This window comes from Galeopterus variegatus, unplaced genomic scaffold, assembly GCF_000696425.1.
Source record: "Galeopterus variegatus unplaced genomic scaffold, G_variegatus-3.0.2 Scaffold8608, whole genome shotgun sequence".
In the NCBI taxonomy this organism is placed as follows: domain Eukaryota; kingdom Metazoa; phylum Chordata; class Mammalia; order Dermoptera; family Cynocephalidae; genus Galeopterus; species Galeopterus variegatus.
The window spans coordinates 13,595-35,132 of record NW_007734719.1 but is presented as its reverse complement, the minus strand read 5'-3'; the positions used below and the strand labels follow the sequence as shown (position 1 = coordinate 35,132).

Genomic DNA, 21,538 nt, shown 5'->3' with positions numbered 1-21,538 from the left:
TTTATGCCAATACCATGCTATTTTGATTACAATAGCTTTATAATATATTTTGAAATCAGGGAATGTGATACCTCCAGCTTTGTTCATTTTGTTCAAATTTGCTTTGGCTATTCAGGGTCTTTTGTTGATCCATATGAATTTTTGATTGCTTTCTCTATTTTTATAAAAAAAAAAGGCATTGAAACTTTTGATAGGGATTGCACTGAATCTGTATATCAGTGGGTAGTATGAACATTTTAACAGTATTAATTCTTCCAATCCATGAACACTGGATATCTTTTCCATTTAATTGTCTTCAATTTTTTCATCAATGTTTTATAGTTTCTGTGTACTAATCTTTCACCTCCTTGGTTAAATTTATTACTAAGTATTTTATTTTTTGTAGCTATTGTAAATGGAATCATTTTATTAATTTCTTTTTCGGATACACCATTGGTAATGTACTATCAATGCAACTAATTTTTGCATGTTGACCTTGTATCCTGCAACTTTAGTGAATTCATTTTCTAGTTCTAAGAGATTTTTGGTAGAGTATTTACAGTTTTATATATAGAAGATCATGTCATTTGCAAACAGGAAGTACTTAACTTTTTCCTTTTTAATTTGCATGCATTTTATTTATTTTTGCATAATTGCTCTGGTTAGGACTTCCATTATTATGTTGAATAGAAGTGTCAAGAGTGGGCATCCTTGTCTTGTTCCTGGTCTTAGACGAAAAGCTTTCAACTTTTCACCATTGTATATGACATTAGCTGTGGGTTTGTCATAAATAGCTTTTATTATGTTGTGGTGCATTCCTTCTATACCTAATTTGTTAAGAGTTTTTAATCATAACAGGATGTTAAATTTGTCAAATGCTTTTTCTGCATCTATTAAGATGATCATATTTTTTTCTTTTTTTTATTGAAACATAATTATACATATTTTGGGTATACAGTGTTGACTATCAGTATTTGTGTACAATATGTGATAATCAAATCAATATTATTAGCATGTTCATTATTACAAATTATAATTATTCTTTGTGTTCCTTACCCAATTTCTTCATTCTATTAATTTGGTGTATCACATGTATAGATTTGCATATGTTAAACCAACTTTGCATCTTAGGAGTAAATTCCACTTCATCATGGTGAATTATTCTTTTAATGTACTATTGAATTTGATTTGCTAGTATTTTGTTGAGAATTTTTGCATCTATGTTCATCAGGAATATTGGCCTGTAGTTTTTTGTTGATATCCTTGTCTGGCCTGATACCTTGTATCAGGGTAATGCTGGCCTTACAAAATGAGTTTAAAAGTTTTCCCTCTTCTTCAATTTTTTGTAAGGGTTTGAGACAAATTGGTATTTGTTCTTTTTAAAGTGTTTTGCAGAATTCAGCAGTGAAAACATCAGGTTCTGGGTTCTTTTGTGATGTGAGACTGTTTATTATTGATCCAATCTTCTTGTTATTGGTTTGTACAGAGTTCCTATTTCTTCATGATTCAGTATTGGTAGGTAATATTTTTTTTTTTTTTGTCTTTTGTCTTTTTTCCGTGTCCGGCAACGGATTGCAACCCTCAGTGTTGCCCCCGCACCGGACCGGGGACCGGCAACGGGATTGCAAGCCTCGGTGTTGCTCCCGCGCCTCGCTCAGCCAGTGAGCGGGAGCCGGTCTGTATGCGGGATCCGAACCCTCGGATGGGAGCGCCGCCGCGCTTCCCAAGCGGCGCACTATCCAGTGCACCACCGGGAAGGCCCTTGGTAGGTAATATTTATCTAGGTATTTATCTATTTCTTCTAGATTATCCAATCTGTTGGCATATGATTGTTCATAGTAGTCCCTTATAATCCTTTGTATTTCAATTACATCAGTTGTAACATCTCTTTCATTTCTGGTTGTATGTATTTGAGTCTTCTCTCTCTTTTCTTAGTCTAGGTAAAGGTTTGTCTATTTTGTCTATCTTTAGAAAAAACAGCTGTTAGTTTTGTTTTTCCTGTTGCTTTTCTAGTCTTTAATTATTTCTGCTCTGATCTTTATTATTTCCTTTCTTCTGCTAACTTTGAGCTTGGTTCTGCTTTTTCTGTTTCCTTCAGGTGTTATGTTAGGTTGTTTATTTGAATTCTTTCTCCTTTTTTGATGCATGCATTTACTGCTATAAATTTCCCTCTTAAAACTGTTCATGCTGCATTTCAGTTTTGGTATGTTATGTGTTCATTTTCATTTATCCCAAAATATTCTTTAATTACCCTTTAAAAATTTTTGACCCATTGTTCATTCAGGAGCATGTTGTTTGATTTCATGTATTTGAGAATTTTCCAAAATTCCTCCTGTTATTGATTTCAATTTTCATACTTTTGTGGTTAGAAAGATATTTGATATGATTTTAGCCTTCTTAAATTTTTTAATACTTGTTTTGTGCCTTAACATATGAACTATTCTGGAGTATGTTTTGTGTGTACTTGAGAATAATGTGTACTCTGCACTTGAGAAAAATGTGTATTCTACTGCTGTTGAATGAAATGTTCTTTATATGTCTGTTAGGTTCATTTGATCTAAAATGTAGTTCAAGTTCAATGTTTCATTATTGATTTTCTGTCTTGATGATTTGCCTATTGCTGAAAGTGGGCTATGAAGTCCCCTACTACTATTGTATTATAGTCTATCTCTCTCTTCAGATCTATTAATATTTGCTTTAAATATTTAGGTACTCCAATGTTGGGTGTGTATATATTTGCAATTGTTATATCCTCTTGATAAATCAACCATTCAGTTGTGTGTAAATCATTGAATCATTATATAATGATTTTTTTGTCTTTTATTTACAGTTTTTGACTTAAATTCTATGTTATCTGATATGAGTATAGCTACCTCTGCTCTCTCTTGGTTTCCATTTATGTAGAATATATTTTTTCATCACTCTACTTCCAGTCTATGTGTGCCCTTAAAGGCAAAGTGAGTATCCTGTAGTCTGCATATAGTTGGGTCTTTTCTTTCTTTCTTTCTTTCTTTTTTCTTTATCTACTCAGCCACTCTGTGTTTTGATTGAAGAATTTAATCCATTTACATTAAAGGTAATTGTTGATAGGTAATGACTTACGATAGAGTTTGGATGTGTTGTCTCCTCCAAAACTCATGGGGAAATTTGATCTCCAATGTGGCAGTGTTGGAAACTGATTGAGTCATGGGGGCAGATCCCTCATGAATGGATTAATGTTCCCCCGGGGGGGGGGGGGGTTAATGAGTGAGTTCTCACTCTATTAGTTCCCACGAGAGCTTGTTGCTTAAAAATACCCTGGCCCCTTCTCCCTCTCTCTCTTGCTTCCTCTTGCCATGTGATCTGCTTGTACACACCAGCTGCCTGCCACTTTCTGCCATGAGTAGAGGCAGCCTGAGGCCCACGCCAGATGCAGCTGTCCCAGAATTGTAAGCTAAATAAACCTCTTTCCGTTATAAATTACTCAGTCTCAGGTATTTCTGTTATGGCAACACAAAATGGACTAAAACAACTTACTACTGCCATTTTGTTTTCTGGTTGTTTTGTAGATCCTTTGCTCCTTTCTTTCTCTCTTGCTGTCTTCCTTTGTGATTAGATGATCATGTAATTTTTATCTTTTCTGTATCTACTATAGGTTTTTGCTTTGTGGTTACCATGAAGCTTACATAAAACATCTTGTAACAGGCTATTTCAAGGTGATAACAACTTTTCTTTGATTGCATAAAAAAACTCTTCACTTTTATTCCACTCTCCCCTCACATTTCATGTTTTTGTTGTCATAATTTAAATCTTTCTATACTGTGTGTTTCTTAACTAATTATTGTAGCTGTTAACAGTTTTTGTTTTTTAACCTTCATATTAAAAATATAATTGATTTACATACCACAATTACAGTTTTAGAATATCCTGAATTTGATTGTGTACTTACTTTTACCAGTGAGTTTTATATTTTCATATGTTTTAGTGTTATTAATTAGCATTCTTTTCTTTCAGACTGAAAAACTTCCTTTAGCATATCTTGTAAGACAAGTCTGGAGATAATGAACTACTTTAGCTTTTGTTTTTCTGTAAAAGTCTTTATACTGCCTTCTTTTCTCAAGTACAGCTTTTCTGGATACAGTATTCTTGGTAGGCAGGACTTTTTGTTTTTTTTTGGTTTTTCTGGTTTTTTCTATTCCTTCAGCACTTTGAGTATATCATTCCCATCTCTCAGCCTGTGTGGTCTTTACTGAGACATCCACTGCTAGCCTAATGTGACTCCCTTATATGTAATTTGCTTCTTTTCTCTTGCTGCTTTCAGGATCCTGTCTTTAATTTTCAACAGTTTTATTATGCCAAGTTTTTGTGTAGCCTTGTTTGGATTGAAGAGCTCTGACTGGAGACTTTCAACCTTCCTGTCTTTGAGTTCATGGATTTTTTTTCTTCTGATTGATGAATTCTGCTGTTGATGCTGTCTATTGCATTTTTCATTTCATTCCCTGTATTTTTTAGCTCCAGAATTTCCATTTGATATATTTTTAAGTAATTTTAATCTCTGTTAAATTTATAGTTTTGGTCATTTATTGTTTTTTGATTTCATTGACTTGTTTCTATGTATTTTTTTTTAAGTTCACTGTGCTTCCTTAAAACAATTAAAGCTGTCCCTTGAACAACACGAGTTTGAACTGTGCAGGACCACGTATATGTGAATTATTTTTTGAATAAGTACTGTAACTTTATTTTCTCTTCCTTATGATTTTCTTTTTTCTTTTTTTTTTTTCCTTTTTGTCTTTTTTCGTGTCCGGCAATGGATCGCAACCCTCAGTGTCGCGCCTGTACCGGACCGGGACCGGCAACGGGATTGCAACCCTCACTGCTGCGCCTGCACCTCGCTCAGCCAGTGAGCGGGAACTGGTCTGTATGTGGGATCCGAACCTTCGGCGGGAGCACCACCGCACTCCCAAGCGGCGCACTGTAGCAGTGCGCCACCGGGCCGGCCCCCCTTATGATTTTCTTAATAATATTTTCTTTTCTCTAGCTTACTTTATTGTAAGAATACAGTATATAACATATATAACAGACAAAATATGGAATAAACTGTGTTCTCAGTAAGGTTTCTGGGAAACAGTAAGCTATTAGTTAAGTTTCTAGGGAGTCAAAATTTATATGTGGATTTTTGACTGCTCAGAGGGTCAAATGTATTTTAAATTTTTTCTCAGGGAGTTCATATTATCTCCATTTCTTTGGGGTCAGCTATTGGGAGATTATTGAGTTCTTTTGATGGTGTTATGTCTCCTTGGTTTTTCATGTTTCTTGTTGCCTTATATGTCTGCACATTTGAAGAAGTAGGGACTTATTCCAGTCTTTTCAGACTGGCTTTGTCTGTGAAAGCCCCTAACCAGTCAGCTCATCCAGAGATTCTGGGCAGGCCATCTGGTATGGTCTACAGATGGGCTTGCCTCTGGAGTCATTGGGAAGGCTGGCTTGGGGCATGGGTAAGCAGGTGGGCAGGCCTGGCCCCTAGGTCTGTGGAGTTAGGCCTGGAGCCTGGATTCACTAGGATAGACCTGTTGATTGGGCCTAGAGCTTTTGTTTACAGAAGACAACTTGAAGCCTGGGTTTATAGGGGTGACCTGGTGCTTGGGTCCACTGGGATGGGCCTGGGACCTGCATGCATGGTGGTTAACCCAGCACTAGGGTAGGCCTATAGGTTGGGTCTTTGGGGGTGTGTCTGGGTTCTGGGTTTAAGGGAACTAGCCTGGAGCTTGGATCAGCCCTGAAAACTTGGTCCATGAGGGCCAGCCAGGAACCAAGGTCTACTGGGATAGGCCTGGACAGGAGGTACACTGGACCCTGGGGCTCATGTGGTGCTGAGATAAGCGTAGAGACTGGGTCTGTTAGAGATGGTCTGGTGCCTAAAATCCTGGGTGCTGACCTGGTGCCTAGGACTGTAAGGAGTGGCCTGAAGAGTGGGAGGACTTCCTTTCACTTTTCTCTTCTGTTAGCTATCCTCTTTTCATGATTCTATGTCTTTCTCTTTTATGTTCTACTCTCTTGTTTTAATAGAACATGTCCTCCAATATTTTCCTAAGGCAGAGTACATGGGAGATGACATTTCTGAGTTCTTGCAGGTCTGAAAATGACTACCTCACCTCTCCACTTAATTGATACTTTCGTTAATTATAGGATTTTAGTTTGAAAATGATGTCCCTCAGATTTATGAGATTTACTGTTCCACTGTCTTCCAGCATCCAATGTAGTTGAGAAGTGTGATGCTATTCTGTTTATCATTTTTTTGTAGATTACACTTATTTTCTTTCTAGAATCATTTTAGACTGTGTATCATTTTAGCCTAGTTTTCTATAATTTCATGATGATATGTCCTTATGTGGACCCTTGAGGACACTTCCAATCTGGATGCTTATGTCATTTCATTTGTAAAATTTTCTGTTAATTTCCTGTCTTCCCTTTTTTCTATTCGTTCATTCTGCAACTTTTGAGTTGGATGAACTTCCTGGGTTCATCCTTAAGTTTCTTACCTTTTTTCTTTTACATTCTCTTTTCTCCCTCCCCTATTTATAGAGTAATTTTCTTCAGTTTATTTTTCTATTTCTGTATTAAAATTTTTATTTTGTCAAAAAAAAATTTTATTTTGTCAACTCTTTTTAATCTTAAGAGCTCTTACGTATTCTCTGATTACCTTTTTATATAGTGTCCTGTTTTGGTTTTTGTTTGTTTGTTCTGCAGCTCACTGGTACAGAGATGTGAACCTTTCTGTTCATTTTTTATGGATATGATATACGAAGGTACTTCAAAAAATTCATGGAAACTTTCATATTATAGTTTAATTCTATTTTCCATAAACTTTTTGGAGTACCCATGTATTTACAAATCTAAGGTATAGGTCAGTTTTGTTTACTGTAAGTTCTCTTTAATTTTCTAAATTATTTCTGTTCCCTTCCCCTAAGATGAAGTGTTTTTTTTTTTGGTCTGTTTTTGGTTTAATAATCTTTAATTTACTCTTTCACACTGCAAACTTTGCTTTGTAATCCTTGGTATCTGTATTAATCTGTTTCTGTTGCTTGTAACAAAATACCTGGAACTGGATAACTTGTAAGAAACAATATTTATTGCTTACAGTTTCAGAGGCTGGGAAGTCAAAAGTCCATGGAACACATTTCAAGAGCCTTGTTGGTTGGTAGTGACTCTTCACAGCAAAGCAGGGTGTCACATGGTAGATGGCAGAAGCAGAGAGGGATAGAACTCCTCATATGCTCTGCTTTTAAAGCCATTAGAACCATGCCCATTAAACCATGAACTTACTAATCCATTTACTCGGGCATTGTCCTCATGATCTCATCACCTCTCCAAGGCCTCACCTTTCAATTACCATAATAGGATTTCTATCCCTCTTAATACTGTCTCAGTAGGGGTTAAGTTTCTAATACATGGACTTTGGAGGACACAATTTAATCCACATTAGTATCCCAATAATATTTGATGTCAGAGAAGATGTCTGTATGCTGAGTGCACCCAAGCTGAGTTTGTTGATTGGTGAACAATGATTTAAGATAATCAGGTAGGAGCAGGTCATTTTGTGGGGTACTCCAAACTGTCAGTATGTAACAGTTTTTTTCTGGAGACATTCCACTTTTTTAGAAGAGAAATCCTGATGTTCTTCCTGGAGAGTACACATCTGGCTGAAGACATTCCCATGTTGTGCAGGCTTTGGGGTCTTGACTACTCTCTACACAGACTTTTAACCAATCACCCTAGTTGCTCCTTTGTGCTTCATTCTCTGCTGTACACAGCACCTCTAAACACTAAGTTTCTCCAGGGTTCTGTCTTACCCCAGCTTGATAAATCAGATGTTATTTCTTCCGTCCTCATTCCTTCTTCTAAAGATGTGTTAATATCTCTTGTCTGACTGACATCTCTTCTCCACCTCTCCTGGTGCTTGTAGTTTTATGCCTAGTTTATTCCTTTATTCTCATTTTTGTGGAATCTTCAAAGGAGGCAGTGACAAAATACATATGGCTGATCCTCATAAGCCCACCACTCATCTATTTGTCAGAGTGCAGTTGCAAGTTAATCCTTTGTCTTCATTTTAAAATTTTTTCATGCTCACCCATTCTAGCTATATAAGCAAAATATAGCTTATATAAGCTATATAAGCTTAATATAGCTATAATATAATATAGCTTAATATAGCATAATATAGCTATATAAGCATAATATAGCTTATTGCATAAAGCAAATAAGGTTTAATGTGTTGCTCTAAAGGAGGAAAAAAGAAACTAAGTTATGATTAAATTCGAATATTTTTATTCCCAATGCACTTCAATTATTTTTTCTGTGTGTCTCATTGTTAGTTCCTCCGTATTGTAGCAGTGTAGACAAAATATAGCACACTCACATTAGAGACCCATTTTATGCATTCCTTAATTTCTATTCAAACCTCATAATCTGCTTCTTATAAATACATGGGTAGAACATGGAGAGAGGCTAAGTCAAAAGACTGACATCACCATCTTCACAAAAGAGTTTCTAAAGGGACCTTAATATGTCAGAGGAAGGACATCTTTGCTCCCTTCTCCTCTCTGTATCCAACCAGAAAAAATAAGGCAAATGAGAGATAGAAACCAAAACTCTATCTGATGAAACTTTAGAGCTTTTATAACTCTGATCTCAAAAAGGAAGGGCTCCCAAATGCAGTAAGAACCAGACCAGAGTAAAGAAGGCTGAAGATGACTGCTTCTCTGGATTTCAGGCCATGAATAAAGTCTCAAAAAGTAAGTGACATGACCTGAGAGAGGAAAAGCAATCTTTATTTTGAAATGAAATCAGTTTTCATGCTGGTAGTGAGAACATCCTGGAACTGTGTTTAACCTCCACATATTGGCAGAGGAGGTTAGAGACTGGAAAATTAACGAATATAACACTACCCGCATGCACATCCCCGCCCCCCAACCCCTGTACCATACATAGAGGACTTTTCTGTGAGCAAGGGAAACTTCTTGCTAGTTAGAATCAGAATCAAAACCACAGTGAGATGTATTCATAAGAGTTCATAAGAGTTTAATATAAACAACAAATGATACTCAGACTATTCACTCTCCTATTCACTTTTAAGTACTCACTATGATCCTGCTTACTCTCAGTAACTTACTACAGTAATGCTTCCACACATACAGGGCTAGTAAAGAACTCCTCCAATGCAACTTGAAGTAATAATTGAAGACACACTGTCATGGCACCATTGTAAAATATGTTGCAAAAGGGAGAAAAATGACCAGTAAAGGATTGTTGAAGAATACACACACATGAAACCCCATGGAACACATGAAAAATAAGTCAGCAGAGATCATATTATAAATATAAGGAAAAATAATACTACCACAGAAATGGAGGTGAATAGGCAGTGTTAAAAAATGATCAGGGACATGGCTTGAAGAAATAGAGCAAAAATGAAATGAAAAATAATAAAGTTAAAAAATATTAGATAAACTATGACGGAATAACTACAGGAATTACAGTTGCATAAAAAAGATGTAAATGTTATAAGACTTGACAATGCAGAAAAAATAGTATCACAAACAAAAGTTGGGATGTGACAGGGACTGGTAAAGAGAATTACAGTTGCATAAAAAGATGTAAATGTTATAAGACTTGACAATGCAGAAAAAATAGTATCACAAACAAAAGTTGGGATGTGACAGGGACTGGTAAAGAGAATTACAGTTGCATAAAAAGATGTAAATGTTATAAGACTTGACAATGCAGAAAAAATAGTATCACAAACAAAAGTTGGGATGTGACAGGGACTGGTAAAGAGAATTACAGTTGCATAAAAAGATGTAAATGTTATAAGACTTGACAATGCAGAAAAAATAGTATCACAAACAAAAGTTGGGATGTGACAGGGACTGGTAAAGAGAATTACAGTTGCATAAAAAGATGTAAATGTTATAAGACTTGACAATGCAGAAAAAATAGTATCACAAACAAAAGTTGGGATGTGACAGGGACTGGTAGAGAGAGAAGTTGAGAGGTAGGCTAAGTATACCAATTTCCTTCTATCTTGTAGTAGGTGGATGGCTGGACAACAGACCCTGTTCATAGTTGCTAAGTCAAATTATTGAGGGGTAAATATATTTAAGGGTACAAAGGTAACAACTAGACTAAGTATAATAATAAAACCAACCAAAAAATCATATGGTAGAATAGATGGAGGAAGTAGAAATGCACTTATTTCTTCATAATTTATAGCAAAAAGTTAATAAATTCTGTCTAAATAAGTAGTTAAAATCTGTTCTAAAAGTCTGCCAACTCACCAGTCTGTACTCTGTAGAGTACACCTTTTTCGCCAAAGTAGTTAAAATCTGTTCTAAAAGTCTGCCAACTCACCAGTCTGTACTCTGTAGAATACATCTTTTTCGCCAGTTTGAAAAGTTATCATTACCATTTCTCTTGTGCATGCTTCTTTGAAGAGTACTGGAATGGTTCTGGGATCACATATGCCAGTTGTATTTAGCATCTTTAGATAATCTTCATCTAGGTCTAGAGACCTGAACTCGTTTGAAACAGCCAGGGACAGCCACCTCGATTTCACCGTATTTCTGTTTTGCAAATACTAATCTAGTTGGTTTCTTTTGTCACCATATTTATGTTTTGCAAGTACTAATCTAGTTGGTTTCTTAATTTGTTTTGTTTTGTTTTCTTCTTCCTTTCCATTGATCCACCAATTCAGCCAACATTTATTCAGCTTCTACTATGAGTCAGATGCTATGCAAGGATGCTGGCTAGTTAGAAATATGATGCAGATAAGCCCCTGCCCTCAAGATTTTTACAGTCTAGTGAGGAGACAGACAAATAATTCTAATACAAATAAATTATTTTAATATCAGAAGCACCCTCCCTCAAAAAGCTAAGTTTGTCTGCATGATTCCAGAAAGGCTGTATGAAGAAAGTAGCATTTCAGTTGGATCTTGAAGTATGAGTAGGTGTTCACAAGGCAGGGAAAAAAAACAAAACAAAACAGGATTCCAGGTACAGAATACAAAATAAGTAAAGACACAGAAGAAATAATAATCACTTTGGTTTGACGGTAATATGAGTGTAATGGAAAGTGAAGGGCACAGGCAGCCCTAAAGATTGTTCTCTGTGTTGAAGATAGAGCCTAGGTCTCTGGGTGACTTTGTAAGTACCAATGGGTTCCCCTTGAGTCTCAGAGCATCAAAGTTGGATTTGATCCCTCACCAGAAGACATCAACCCTCCATGATACCTTCCCTCTTTTCCTTCCCCCAGCCAATACTCTAGATTGCCAAGAAGCACTCCAGTTGAGAATTGGATTGATGACCCCAGTGAATAGCCCACAGCCCTGTCCAGTTCATGCAGGCTATAGGCTGCCCACTCCTGGTTCCAATACAGTTCTCGCAGGGAGTGCTTCCCAGCCCCTCTTTTGCTATATCTCACCTTCGTCTCCAGAGCTTCTGGCACCTTCTTGCCTTCCCAAGCCCAACTCCGCTTGGTGAAGTAGTTGACAGTGGCAAATTCAATCAGTGCAGAAAATACAAAGGCATAACAGACGGCTATGAACCAGTCCATGGCCGTCGCATATGCCACTTTAGGTAAGGAGTTTCTGGCACTGATACTCAAGGTGGTCTTGGTGAGAACAGTGGTGACACCTGGGTAAAGAAAAGATGAGAACCAGTTGCAACTGGAAGACATTGAGAGAGTATTTGATGAGATCAACTTACTACTTGAAAGGAGGAACTTTACCCCACTCAAAATGGCTCCTGTAAAAAAAAAAATCACAGAAATTAAAAAAACCTAAAATTCATACAGAACCACAAAAGACCCCAAACAGCTAAAGCAATCCTGAGCAAAAAGAACAAAGCAGGAGGCATCACACTACTTGACTTCAAAATATATTACAAAGCTATAGTAACCAAAAAAGCATGGTACTGGCATAAAAACACACACAGACCAGTGGAACAGAATAGAGAACCTAGAATTTAATCCACATATCTACAGCCAACTGATTTTTGACAAAGGCATCAAGAGCAATACATTGGGGAAAGGACAGTCTCTTCAATAAATGGTGCTGAAAAAACTGGATATCCACATGCAGAAGAATGAAACTAAACCCCTTTCTCTCACCATATACAAAAATCAACTCAAAATGGATTAAAGACCTAAATGTAAGACCTGAAACTATAAAACTACTAGAAGAAAACTTAGGGAAAGCACTCCAAAACATTGGTCTGGGCAAAAATTTTACAGAGAAGACTTCTAACGCACAGGCAACAAAAGCAAAAATAGACATGGGATTACATCATACTAAAAAGCATGTGCACAGCAAAGGACACAATCAACAAAAAGAGGAGACAACCTACAAAATGGGAGAAAGTATTTGCAAACTATGCATCTGACAAGGGGCTAATATCCAGAATATACGAGGAACACAAACAATAGCAAAGAAAAACAAAAAACAAACTGGTAATTTGATTTTAAAAATTGGCAAATGCCTTAAATAGGCATTTCTCAAAAGAAGACATATGAATGGCCAACAGATATCTGAAAAAATGCTCAGCATCAGTAATCATGGGGGAAATGCATATTAAAACCACATGAGATACCATCTTACTCCAGTTAGAATGACTATTATCAAAAAGACAAAAAAACAACAAATGCTGGCAAGGATGCAGAGAAAAGGGAACTCATACACTCTGTTGGTGGGGACATAAATCAGTACAACCATTATGGTAAACAGTATGAAGTTTTCTCAAAAAAACTAAAAATATAACTACCATATGATTTGGTAATCCCACTCACTAGGTATTTATCCAAAGGAAAGGAAATCAGTATTCCAAAGAGGTACCTGCACTCCCATGTTTCCTGAAGCACCATTCACAATAGCCAAGATATAAAATCAACCTGTGTCCATCAACAGATGAAAGGATAAAGAAAATGTGGTATATGTACAGAATGGAATACTACTCAGCCATAAAAACAATGAGATTCTGTCACTTGTGGCAACATGGATGAGCCTGAAAATACATTATTTTAAGTGAAATAAGTCCAGCACAGAAAGATAAATACTGCATGTTCTCACTCATATGTGGCCACTAGAAAATGTGAGCTCATAGAAGTAGAAAATAGAATTAAGTTTACTAGAAGCTGCAAAAGGTAGGGGGCAGAGGGTATAACGAGCGGTTGGTTAATGGATATAAACTTACATCTAGGTAGGAAGAATAAATTATAATATCCAATAGTAGTGCTAGGTGTCTATAATTAACAATAACTTATTGTATATTTTCAAATGGTTAGAAAAGAGGAGTTCAAATGTTCTCATCATAAAAAAATGGTAAATGTTTGTGGTGATAGATATGCTAATTATCCTGATTTGATCATCACACAGTGCATACACGCATCAAAATATTACTCTGTACCCCATAAATACGTACAATTATTATGTGTCAGTTAAAAAATTTTTAAAATAAAGTTAAAAACAGAATATGTCAAAGCTGGATGGGTCCACCTAGTAACCGCCCCATCCCAATTGGTATAGGAAGAGGAATCTGTAGTACATACTTCTAACAGTTGTCCTCTAACCTCTGCTTAAACATTCTACTGAACAGTAAGTAGCTCATTTCATTGTGAGAGAGCTTTTAAATGAGGAGCACCTGCCTTATAAGCCAAAACCTGCCTTTTTCTAACTACCAGCCCAGACTGACCTCAGAGTTCCTTTCGTGGCCACACAGGAAGAAAACAATCTGCTCCTTCCTCTCCAGGACAGGCTTTCAGAGACTTGAAAAGGTGGCTATGGTTCCTCGTGAATCTCCTCATCTCCAGAATGAGCATGGAGATTTATTGTCTCCTCATGAACTCCTTCTTTTATTCAGCTTCATCATCCCCCATCCTAGTAGTTTTCTTTTTCTGAACAGCCCAGAACTGAGCCCCAGATTCAGGACGTGGTCTGAGTTCAGTAGGGTTTTCACCTACTTGCTTTGTATCTTGGGCACTTTCCTTAGTCTTCCATTTTCCCCATTTGTGAATATTCCCTACGGTCTCTATCCGATTTTGATAACGTAGTTGCTGTACCCAAAGTCATTCAGACTTGAAGAAAGGGAAAACATCACGAACTCTTTCTAAGTGTTGGCATGCTTCTAAGTGTTGGCATGCTGAAAAGGATGGGGAATGGGATGCTTTTCTACGTAGCATCTCTCATCCCATTAGGACTTCATTCCGTGCCCTCCTTGACCCAAGCTCATGAGATTCACACGATGTTCCCTCCATCTAAGCACCAGCACACTACTGTGAGTGTGCCAGAGAGGACGACTGCACTTGCTGATAAGATAGGAGTGGAAGCTCCAAAGGCTACAGCACATATGGCTGACTCCCTGGGTATAACTAATTTGGGGGCTTCCTCTCCTATGTTGCTCCCTTGAGTATCTTACTTATACATTTGCTATATGAATATAAATACAAACTGGAAAAGATGGGAAATCCAGTACAATTTCAACAGAGAGACCCTAAAGGGGCACCTTTGCACAAACTAGGCAGCAACATTAAACCTAATCCCTCCTTGGTCTCAGTTAACCACTGATCTGCTTGCTTTACTATGGATTAGATATTTTTCCCTTAGAGTTTCACGTAAATATCATATCGTATGTATTTAATTCTGTCTGGATTCCTTCACTCAGCATAATATTTGTAGGCTCACTCACGTCATTGCATCTATCTTTAATTCGTTCCTGTTAATTTTAGAGTAGTATTCCATTGTAATGATATGACATAATTTGTTTAGCATAATTTGTTTAACATAGTTTGTTTATAATATAATTTCTTTAACAATAGGTGAATACATATTAATGAACATCTGGATTGTTTCCGATGTTTGACAATTATAAATAAATATGCTGTGACAATTTACATACAAGTCTTTGTATGAGCATATGCTTTCATTTCTCTCGGTAAATACCTAGAGATGTAACTGCAAGATTATATGGTAAGCATATGTTTAACTTTATATGATACTGTCAACTGTTTTCTAAGGTGGTTGATCATACCATTTAACATTCCCAGCAGATATATGAGTTTCAGTCAGCATGCATCCTTGACTTATGAAAATTTAATATTAATTGGTACTTTTACAATTCTACCTGATAACAAAAGTCCCAAGAACATTATATCTCCATGTATTCCTATTTCAATTTATATAGATTATATTATGGTCTAGTATTTTATTCTGAATTTATTATTTACCCAATAAGCCACTGTTATTACTTACATCAAATACTCATTTATCATTATTCATATATTTATTATTTTTATTCTTCTTTTTTAATACATCTTCTTTTTAATACACCTTCAAGTTTGTACATTTTAAAGTGTTTGGGCAACTGTATTTTTAAAGTGTTTGGGCAAATGTACACAATTGTGTAACTACTATCCCAATCAAGATGTAACATTTCCACCACCCCAGCAAGTTCTCTCATGCCCATTTTTAGTCAATCCACCACCCTAGAAGAAGCCATTGTTTTGATCTCTAACAATATAGCTTAGCTTTGCCTGTTTTAGAATTTTAAATAAATAAAGTCATATATTCTGTACTACTGTGTGCCTGGATTCTTTAGCTTGATATAATTTTTGAGATTCATCCATACTGTTATGTGAATTGATAGCTGTTAATATGTTTTATGAATATATCACAGTACATTCATGCATTCACTTCTCCATGTAGGTACATTTGGATGTTTTCCACTTTGGGGCTTTTATGAATAAAGATGTTATGAACATTCTTGTCGCACTCTACCGAGTGTGCCACCGTGCCAGCCCTGAATATTCTTGAATAAGTCTTGTTTAAACTTATATTTTCATTTCACTTGGATATATATCGAGGAGTGGAATACCTAGATTATAGGGTAAATGTCTTTTTAACTTTGTAAGAAGCAGTCAAACTCTTTTTTAAAAGAGGTTGCATCATTTTACATCCCTCTCAGCAGTGTTTGAGAGTTACAATTGCTCCTCAAGCTCACCAGTACCTAATAATGTCAGCCTTTTTAATTTTAGCCATTCTAGTGTTTGAAGTGATGTTTCCGTGAGGTTTCGGTTTATGCTTCCCTGATAAAAAAATGATGTGCAGGATGATCGAGGAGTGGAATACCTAGATTATAGGGTAAATGTCTTTTTAACTTTGTAAGAAGCAGTCAAACTCTTTCAAAAGAGGTTGCATCATTTACATCCCTTTCAGCAGTGTTTGAGAGTTACAACTGCTCCTTAAGCTCACCAGTACCTGATAATGTCAGTCTTTTTCATTTTAGCCATTCTAGTGTTTAAAGTGATGTTTCTGTGAGGTTTCGGTTTATGCTTCCCTGATAAAAAATGATGTGAAGGATCTTTTCAAGTGCTTATGTGCATTTGTGTATATTATTTGGTGAAATATCTGTTCACGTCTTTTGCCCATTTTTAAAATTGGATTCGTTGTCTTTTTATTAGTGAATTGTAGGAACACTTCATATTTTTGGAATACAAATCCTTTAGCAAATCTGTAACATTAAATTCTTTATCCCAGTCTACGGCTTGTCATTTCATTTTCTTAATGTCAGCCTTTGAATAGCAGAACTATTTGATTTTGATGAGGTCCAATTTATTAGTTTGTTTTCTTTACTGTTATTACTTTTTTGTGCACTAAGGAATTTTTGCTCTACCAAAGGTTGCAAAAATATTTTCTTCTAAGAATATCATACTTTTAACTTTTATATAAGTTAATGACCAATCTCAAATTAATACCTTGCAGTGCCTTCTTTGTCATACATCAAGTTTACATATATGCGGGTCTACTTTTAGGCTCTCTATTTTCCTTATGCCCATAACACACTGTCTTAAATGCTGTAGCTTTTCAATCATATTTGACATCTTGTGGAGCGAGTCTTACCATTTTGTTCTTCTTTAGGAGTATATTGGCTATTCTTGGCTCTTAGTATTTACATAAAAATTCTGCAATCTTTTTTTCCCCTTTTTTGTCTTTTTTACTGATCGGTAACGGGATCGCAACCCACAGTGTCGCGCCCATACCGGGGACCGGCAACGGCATCTCAACCCTTGGTGTTGCGCCCGCACCACGCTCAGCCAGTGAGCGGGAACCAGTCTCCACATGGGATCCAAACCCTCAGTGGGAGCACCGCTGCGCTCCCAAGTGGTGCACTCTCCAGTGCGCCACCGGGCCGGCCCTGCAATTGCTTTTTAAATTAACATTTTAATTTGGAAGCTTTCACATTAATGCAGTTAATATAAATGTGAATTCTAAATTAATGTGAAGCCAAGTTTGAATTAAAAAAGAAATTCTCGGCTCATTAGCTCGGTTGGTTAGAATGTGGCCTTATAACACCAGGATCACATGTTCAGATCCCTGTACCAGCCAGCCACCAAAAAAAAGAAATAAAAAAGAATTCTCAAATCTTGTATTTCGCACAGAGCCCAGACCAAAATAAACATGCTGTCTCCCTGCACTGATAAGTGTGTTTTTCTTGTGTTCTCTTGTGTTGAGGGCATAACTCTTCAATGGTATTGGATTTATGGGAAGTGTGCCTGCATTAATTTCCTACGGCTTATGTAACAAATCTAGTGGTTTAAAACAACAAAGTGTATTCTTATGGTTCTGGACACCAGAAGTCTGAAATCAGTTTCACTGGGCTAAGGTCAAGTAGTCAGCAGGGCTTCCTTTCTGGAGACTCTAGAGAAATAATACAATGCTTTTCCTAGTTTCTAGAGCTGGATCTTGGATTCCTTGCCTGCCTCATGGGCCCCTCCTTCCTCTTCAAAGCCAACAGCAAAGCATCTTCAAGTCTCATCTGTTTCTATCATCATACTGCTTTCTTGTCTGTAGTAAAATCTCTCTCTGCTTTACTCTTATAAAGATACTTGTAATGGCACTTGGGGCCTATCCAGATAATACAGGATAATCTCCCCATCTCAAGATCGTTAACTTAACCACATATGCAAAGTTATTTTTGTCATATGAGGTCACGTTCTGAGGTTCCAGGCTCTAGGACATGGATATCTGTGGGGGCGATTATTAGCCTTCCACAATCTTAGTTCTAACCCTTAACTTCACTCAGGCTCTCAATGCCTTCCTTGTGTAACTTTAAAATTTTAAACTTTTTGCTAGTCTATCTGCCCATCTTCCTGCTACAACAGTATCAGTTTATGTGATTAACACTCCGGTTTTCAGTTTCTTCTTCCATTTTGGCCCCTGAGTATCTCCTTTAATTTCTTATGAGCTCAGATACTAAAATAATGTCGTTGTGGTTTTTATTTTATGTTTTATCTAGCTTTTCTAGGAATTTGTAGAGGGAGGTTTATCAGGGTATCTAATTCATTATGTTTCTAAAAATGGGCATTTTAACCCACTCCCATATAGCTTCTTCTCTCTTCACTTCACTAGAACTATTGTTTTCAAGATCATTAACAACCAAGTATATCACCATATCCCACAGTTTCTGTCTGCATCTTACTTAAACTCACAGTGGAATTCACCCCAGATGATTATTTCCTGCTTCTTGAAATACTTTCCTTCCTCTCTTGACTTCCATGATATCACACATTTATGACTATTTATTTTTCCTACTTTACAAGTCACTTTTTCATTTTCTCCACTGTTGCCTCCTCTTATGCCTGATCTAAAATGCTGATTCTTTCCAAAACATCATTTACTATTTGTTTAACTACAAAGTACAGTTTCAGGATATTAGTAGGAATGCCTTCTGTGTGGGTACCCAGTACACCCAAGTATATGTTTCCATTGCCATGGAGTCAGTTTAGTAGCTTAAAGGAATTAATTAATATTTATGTCCTAGAAAATCTTACAGTGGAAAACAGGCAGAAAATGTTTTATATGCTTTAAGTCTCTGAGGGAAAAGTGCTAATGATATGCATACCTCTTTCTACCTCTTTCTAGACATCAGCAAACTCATATTGAAAGAACTTCCTCCGGTTGTAGGTACTATTGAAAAATCCTTCAAACTGTGCAGCCTTTACTAAATATCAAAAAATCCATAATATTTTCAAAAGGGCTAGAGGAGCAGCAGCAAAGTCAGCTGCTCATAGAAAAACAACGGGTCTTTAAAAAGCCCTAAATCCACTTCTCTGCTGTCAGGTTGGTTTCTTACTCTTTACCTTCTCCAGTCTGTGCACTAAATTCTTCTCTTTGTGTTTGAGAACATTTGAACTCCTCTCTTCTAGCCATCTGAGAAAATATACAATAAATTATTGTTAATTGTAGACACCTAGTACTACTAGACACCTAAGTACTACTAGAACTTATTCCTCCCGTCTAGCTGTAAGTTGGTGTCTATTATCCAAGCTCTCCCTATATCCTTTCCCCTCCCTTCTCATCCTCTAGTAACCACTCTTCTACTCTGTACTTCCACGAGCTCAACTTTTTTAGCTTTTACATATGAGTGAGAACATGTGGTATTTCTCCTTCTGTGCGTGGCTTATTTCACTTAACATAATTTTCTCCAAGCTCATCCATGTTATACAAACGCCAGGATTTCATCCTTCTTCATGGCTGAATAGTATTCCATTGTGTAGATATACCACACTTTCTTTATCCATTCATTTGTCGATGGACACCTAGGTTGGTTCCATATCTTGGTTACAGTGAATAGTGCTGTAATGAACATGGGAGTGCAGATATCTCTTTGGTATACAAATTTCCTTTCATTTGAATAAATACTCAGCAGTGGGATTGCTGGATCATATGGTAATTCTATTTGCAGTTTTTTGAGGAACCTCCATACTGTTTTCCATAATTGCTATACTAATTTACATTCCCACTAACAGTGTGTAAGAGTTCTCTTTTCTCTGCATCCTCATCAGCATCTGTTTTTTGTTTTTTTGACAACAGCCATTCTAACTGGAGTTGAGATGAAATCTCACTGTGGTTTTGACTTGCATTTCCCTGATTGTCCCCCCTCCCCCAAGTTCCTGTTGAATTCTTTCACCACAGAACAGTGATTGAAACAGAACATTTTCAGAACAGACATAAAGACAGTTTACATCAGATAAAAAGAAAGCTCACTTATGGCAAAAATCATTCTTGAAATAAGAGGTCAATAGAACAGCTATGATTTTGCAGAAGGTATCAAAATTATCAACCCATTCTTAACAGTCAGTAGCAAGAGTCTATAGTTAAATATCAGTTTTTAGCAAGAGCACAATATAAAATAAAGAACTTATTTTACAAATAGAAAAGAATTGTTTTTATTTTTTAAACACTTTACACTAACTCATTTATTTTTTATTCTATTTTATTTTTGCTTGACAAACAATTGTGTATGCTGTGGTTACAGTGTGATGTGATAAGTACACATTGTGGAATGACTAAATCAAAGTTCTTTTTAAATAAGGAAATGTTATTCTAATCCAGGGTATCAGAAAACATAGCCAGCATGGGACACCGATGACACCCAACAACGTCAGGAATTAAAGAGAAATCAAAAATAAATATATATGTATAACAAAATAAATTCTCTTTTTCACTGAAGGCTCAGTCCCTCTCGAGCTTCTGGGGCAAACGTCAGGGAGACAGAAGGACTTTCAGTAACCTGACTAGTTCTGCACTCTTCCTATTCTCACTTCCCTGTTAAGAATCCACCTGCGTGACACTCCAGCATTTGCTGACTCGCTCACTACTGCTGGACTCAGGTGTTGTTCCCATTATCTGCGGAAATGGCTCTTCCACCTTTCTCACCTCTGCTTTGCCCGCCCATGGTAAGACTTCGCACATGTCCCTCCCCCATTCTCAATAAAGCAACACTCACCAAAAACCGTGCGGGCAGGGACAGACTCTCTGTTGAGCCAGAAAGACACTTGTGACAGAATGACAGTCATGATACATGGCAAGTAGGTCTGGATCACAAAGTAGCCAATTTTCCGTTTGAGATGGAAGTGGGTTGTCATGACGACATATTCTCCTGGAGAGAAGTGAAATTAGGCGGTATGAAGCTACATAAACACTGCTAAATCATGCAGTTCACAGAGCTCCTTCATCTTACATTCAACGTAAGACATCCCAGCACTTTCCAAGTCCATGTAACCAGAACTGTTCAATAATTATGAAATGGTGTGGTTTTGTTTGTGAAAAATATGCTAACAGTGTTTCAATACAGCTTGCTCAAAGCAATTTTGACACAAGTTAATTCAAATAAATGAATATTCTCATTTAAATAAGAAATAGCAATCTCTCCTCCAGCACTTGCTATGTGATAGGCACTCATCTAGCACTTCAGCATTGTTAAAATATTGAATCCTTACAACAACCCCATGAGGTAGGTACTATTGTTAGTCTCATTTTATAGGTCAAAAAACTGAGGCACAGAGAGATTAGGCAACTTGCACAAGGTTACCCAGCGAGTAAGCAGTGGGGCCCAGATTTGAGCCCAGACAGGTTGGCTCCACAGTTCATGCTTTTTAAGCACTATGCCCTGCTGTTCTAATAGACTTATTTGGTTAGATCCAAAAGCTCACACAGCAAAATGTAGGCTGATTTACATTACCACACTCCCAAAA

At 36.7% G+C, this 21,538-nt stretch overlaps 1 protein-coding gene across 1 annotated transcript in view; it reads right to left on the bottom strand.

The window, feature by feature from the left end:
• Nucleotides 1–20,946, bottom strand: part of LOC103608592 (gamma-aminobutyric acid receptor subunit alpha-3) — a 30,543-nt gene extending 9,597 nt beyond the window's left edge. The window contains exons 1-2 of the mRNA XM_008593012.1: nucleotides 20,791–20,946; nucleotides 11,435–11,646 (exon numbers count right to left, since the gene is read on the bottom strand). Coding sequence (XP_008591234.1) covers nucleotides 11,435–11,646; nucleotides 20,791–20,929 — 351 coding nt within the window. The 5' untranslated portion in view covers nucleotides 20,930–20,946. The remainder of the gene's footprint in view (nucleotides 1–11,434; nucleotides 11,647–20,790) is intronic.
• Nucleotides 20,947–21,538: the final 592 nt, after the last annotated feature.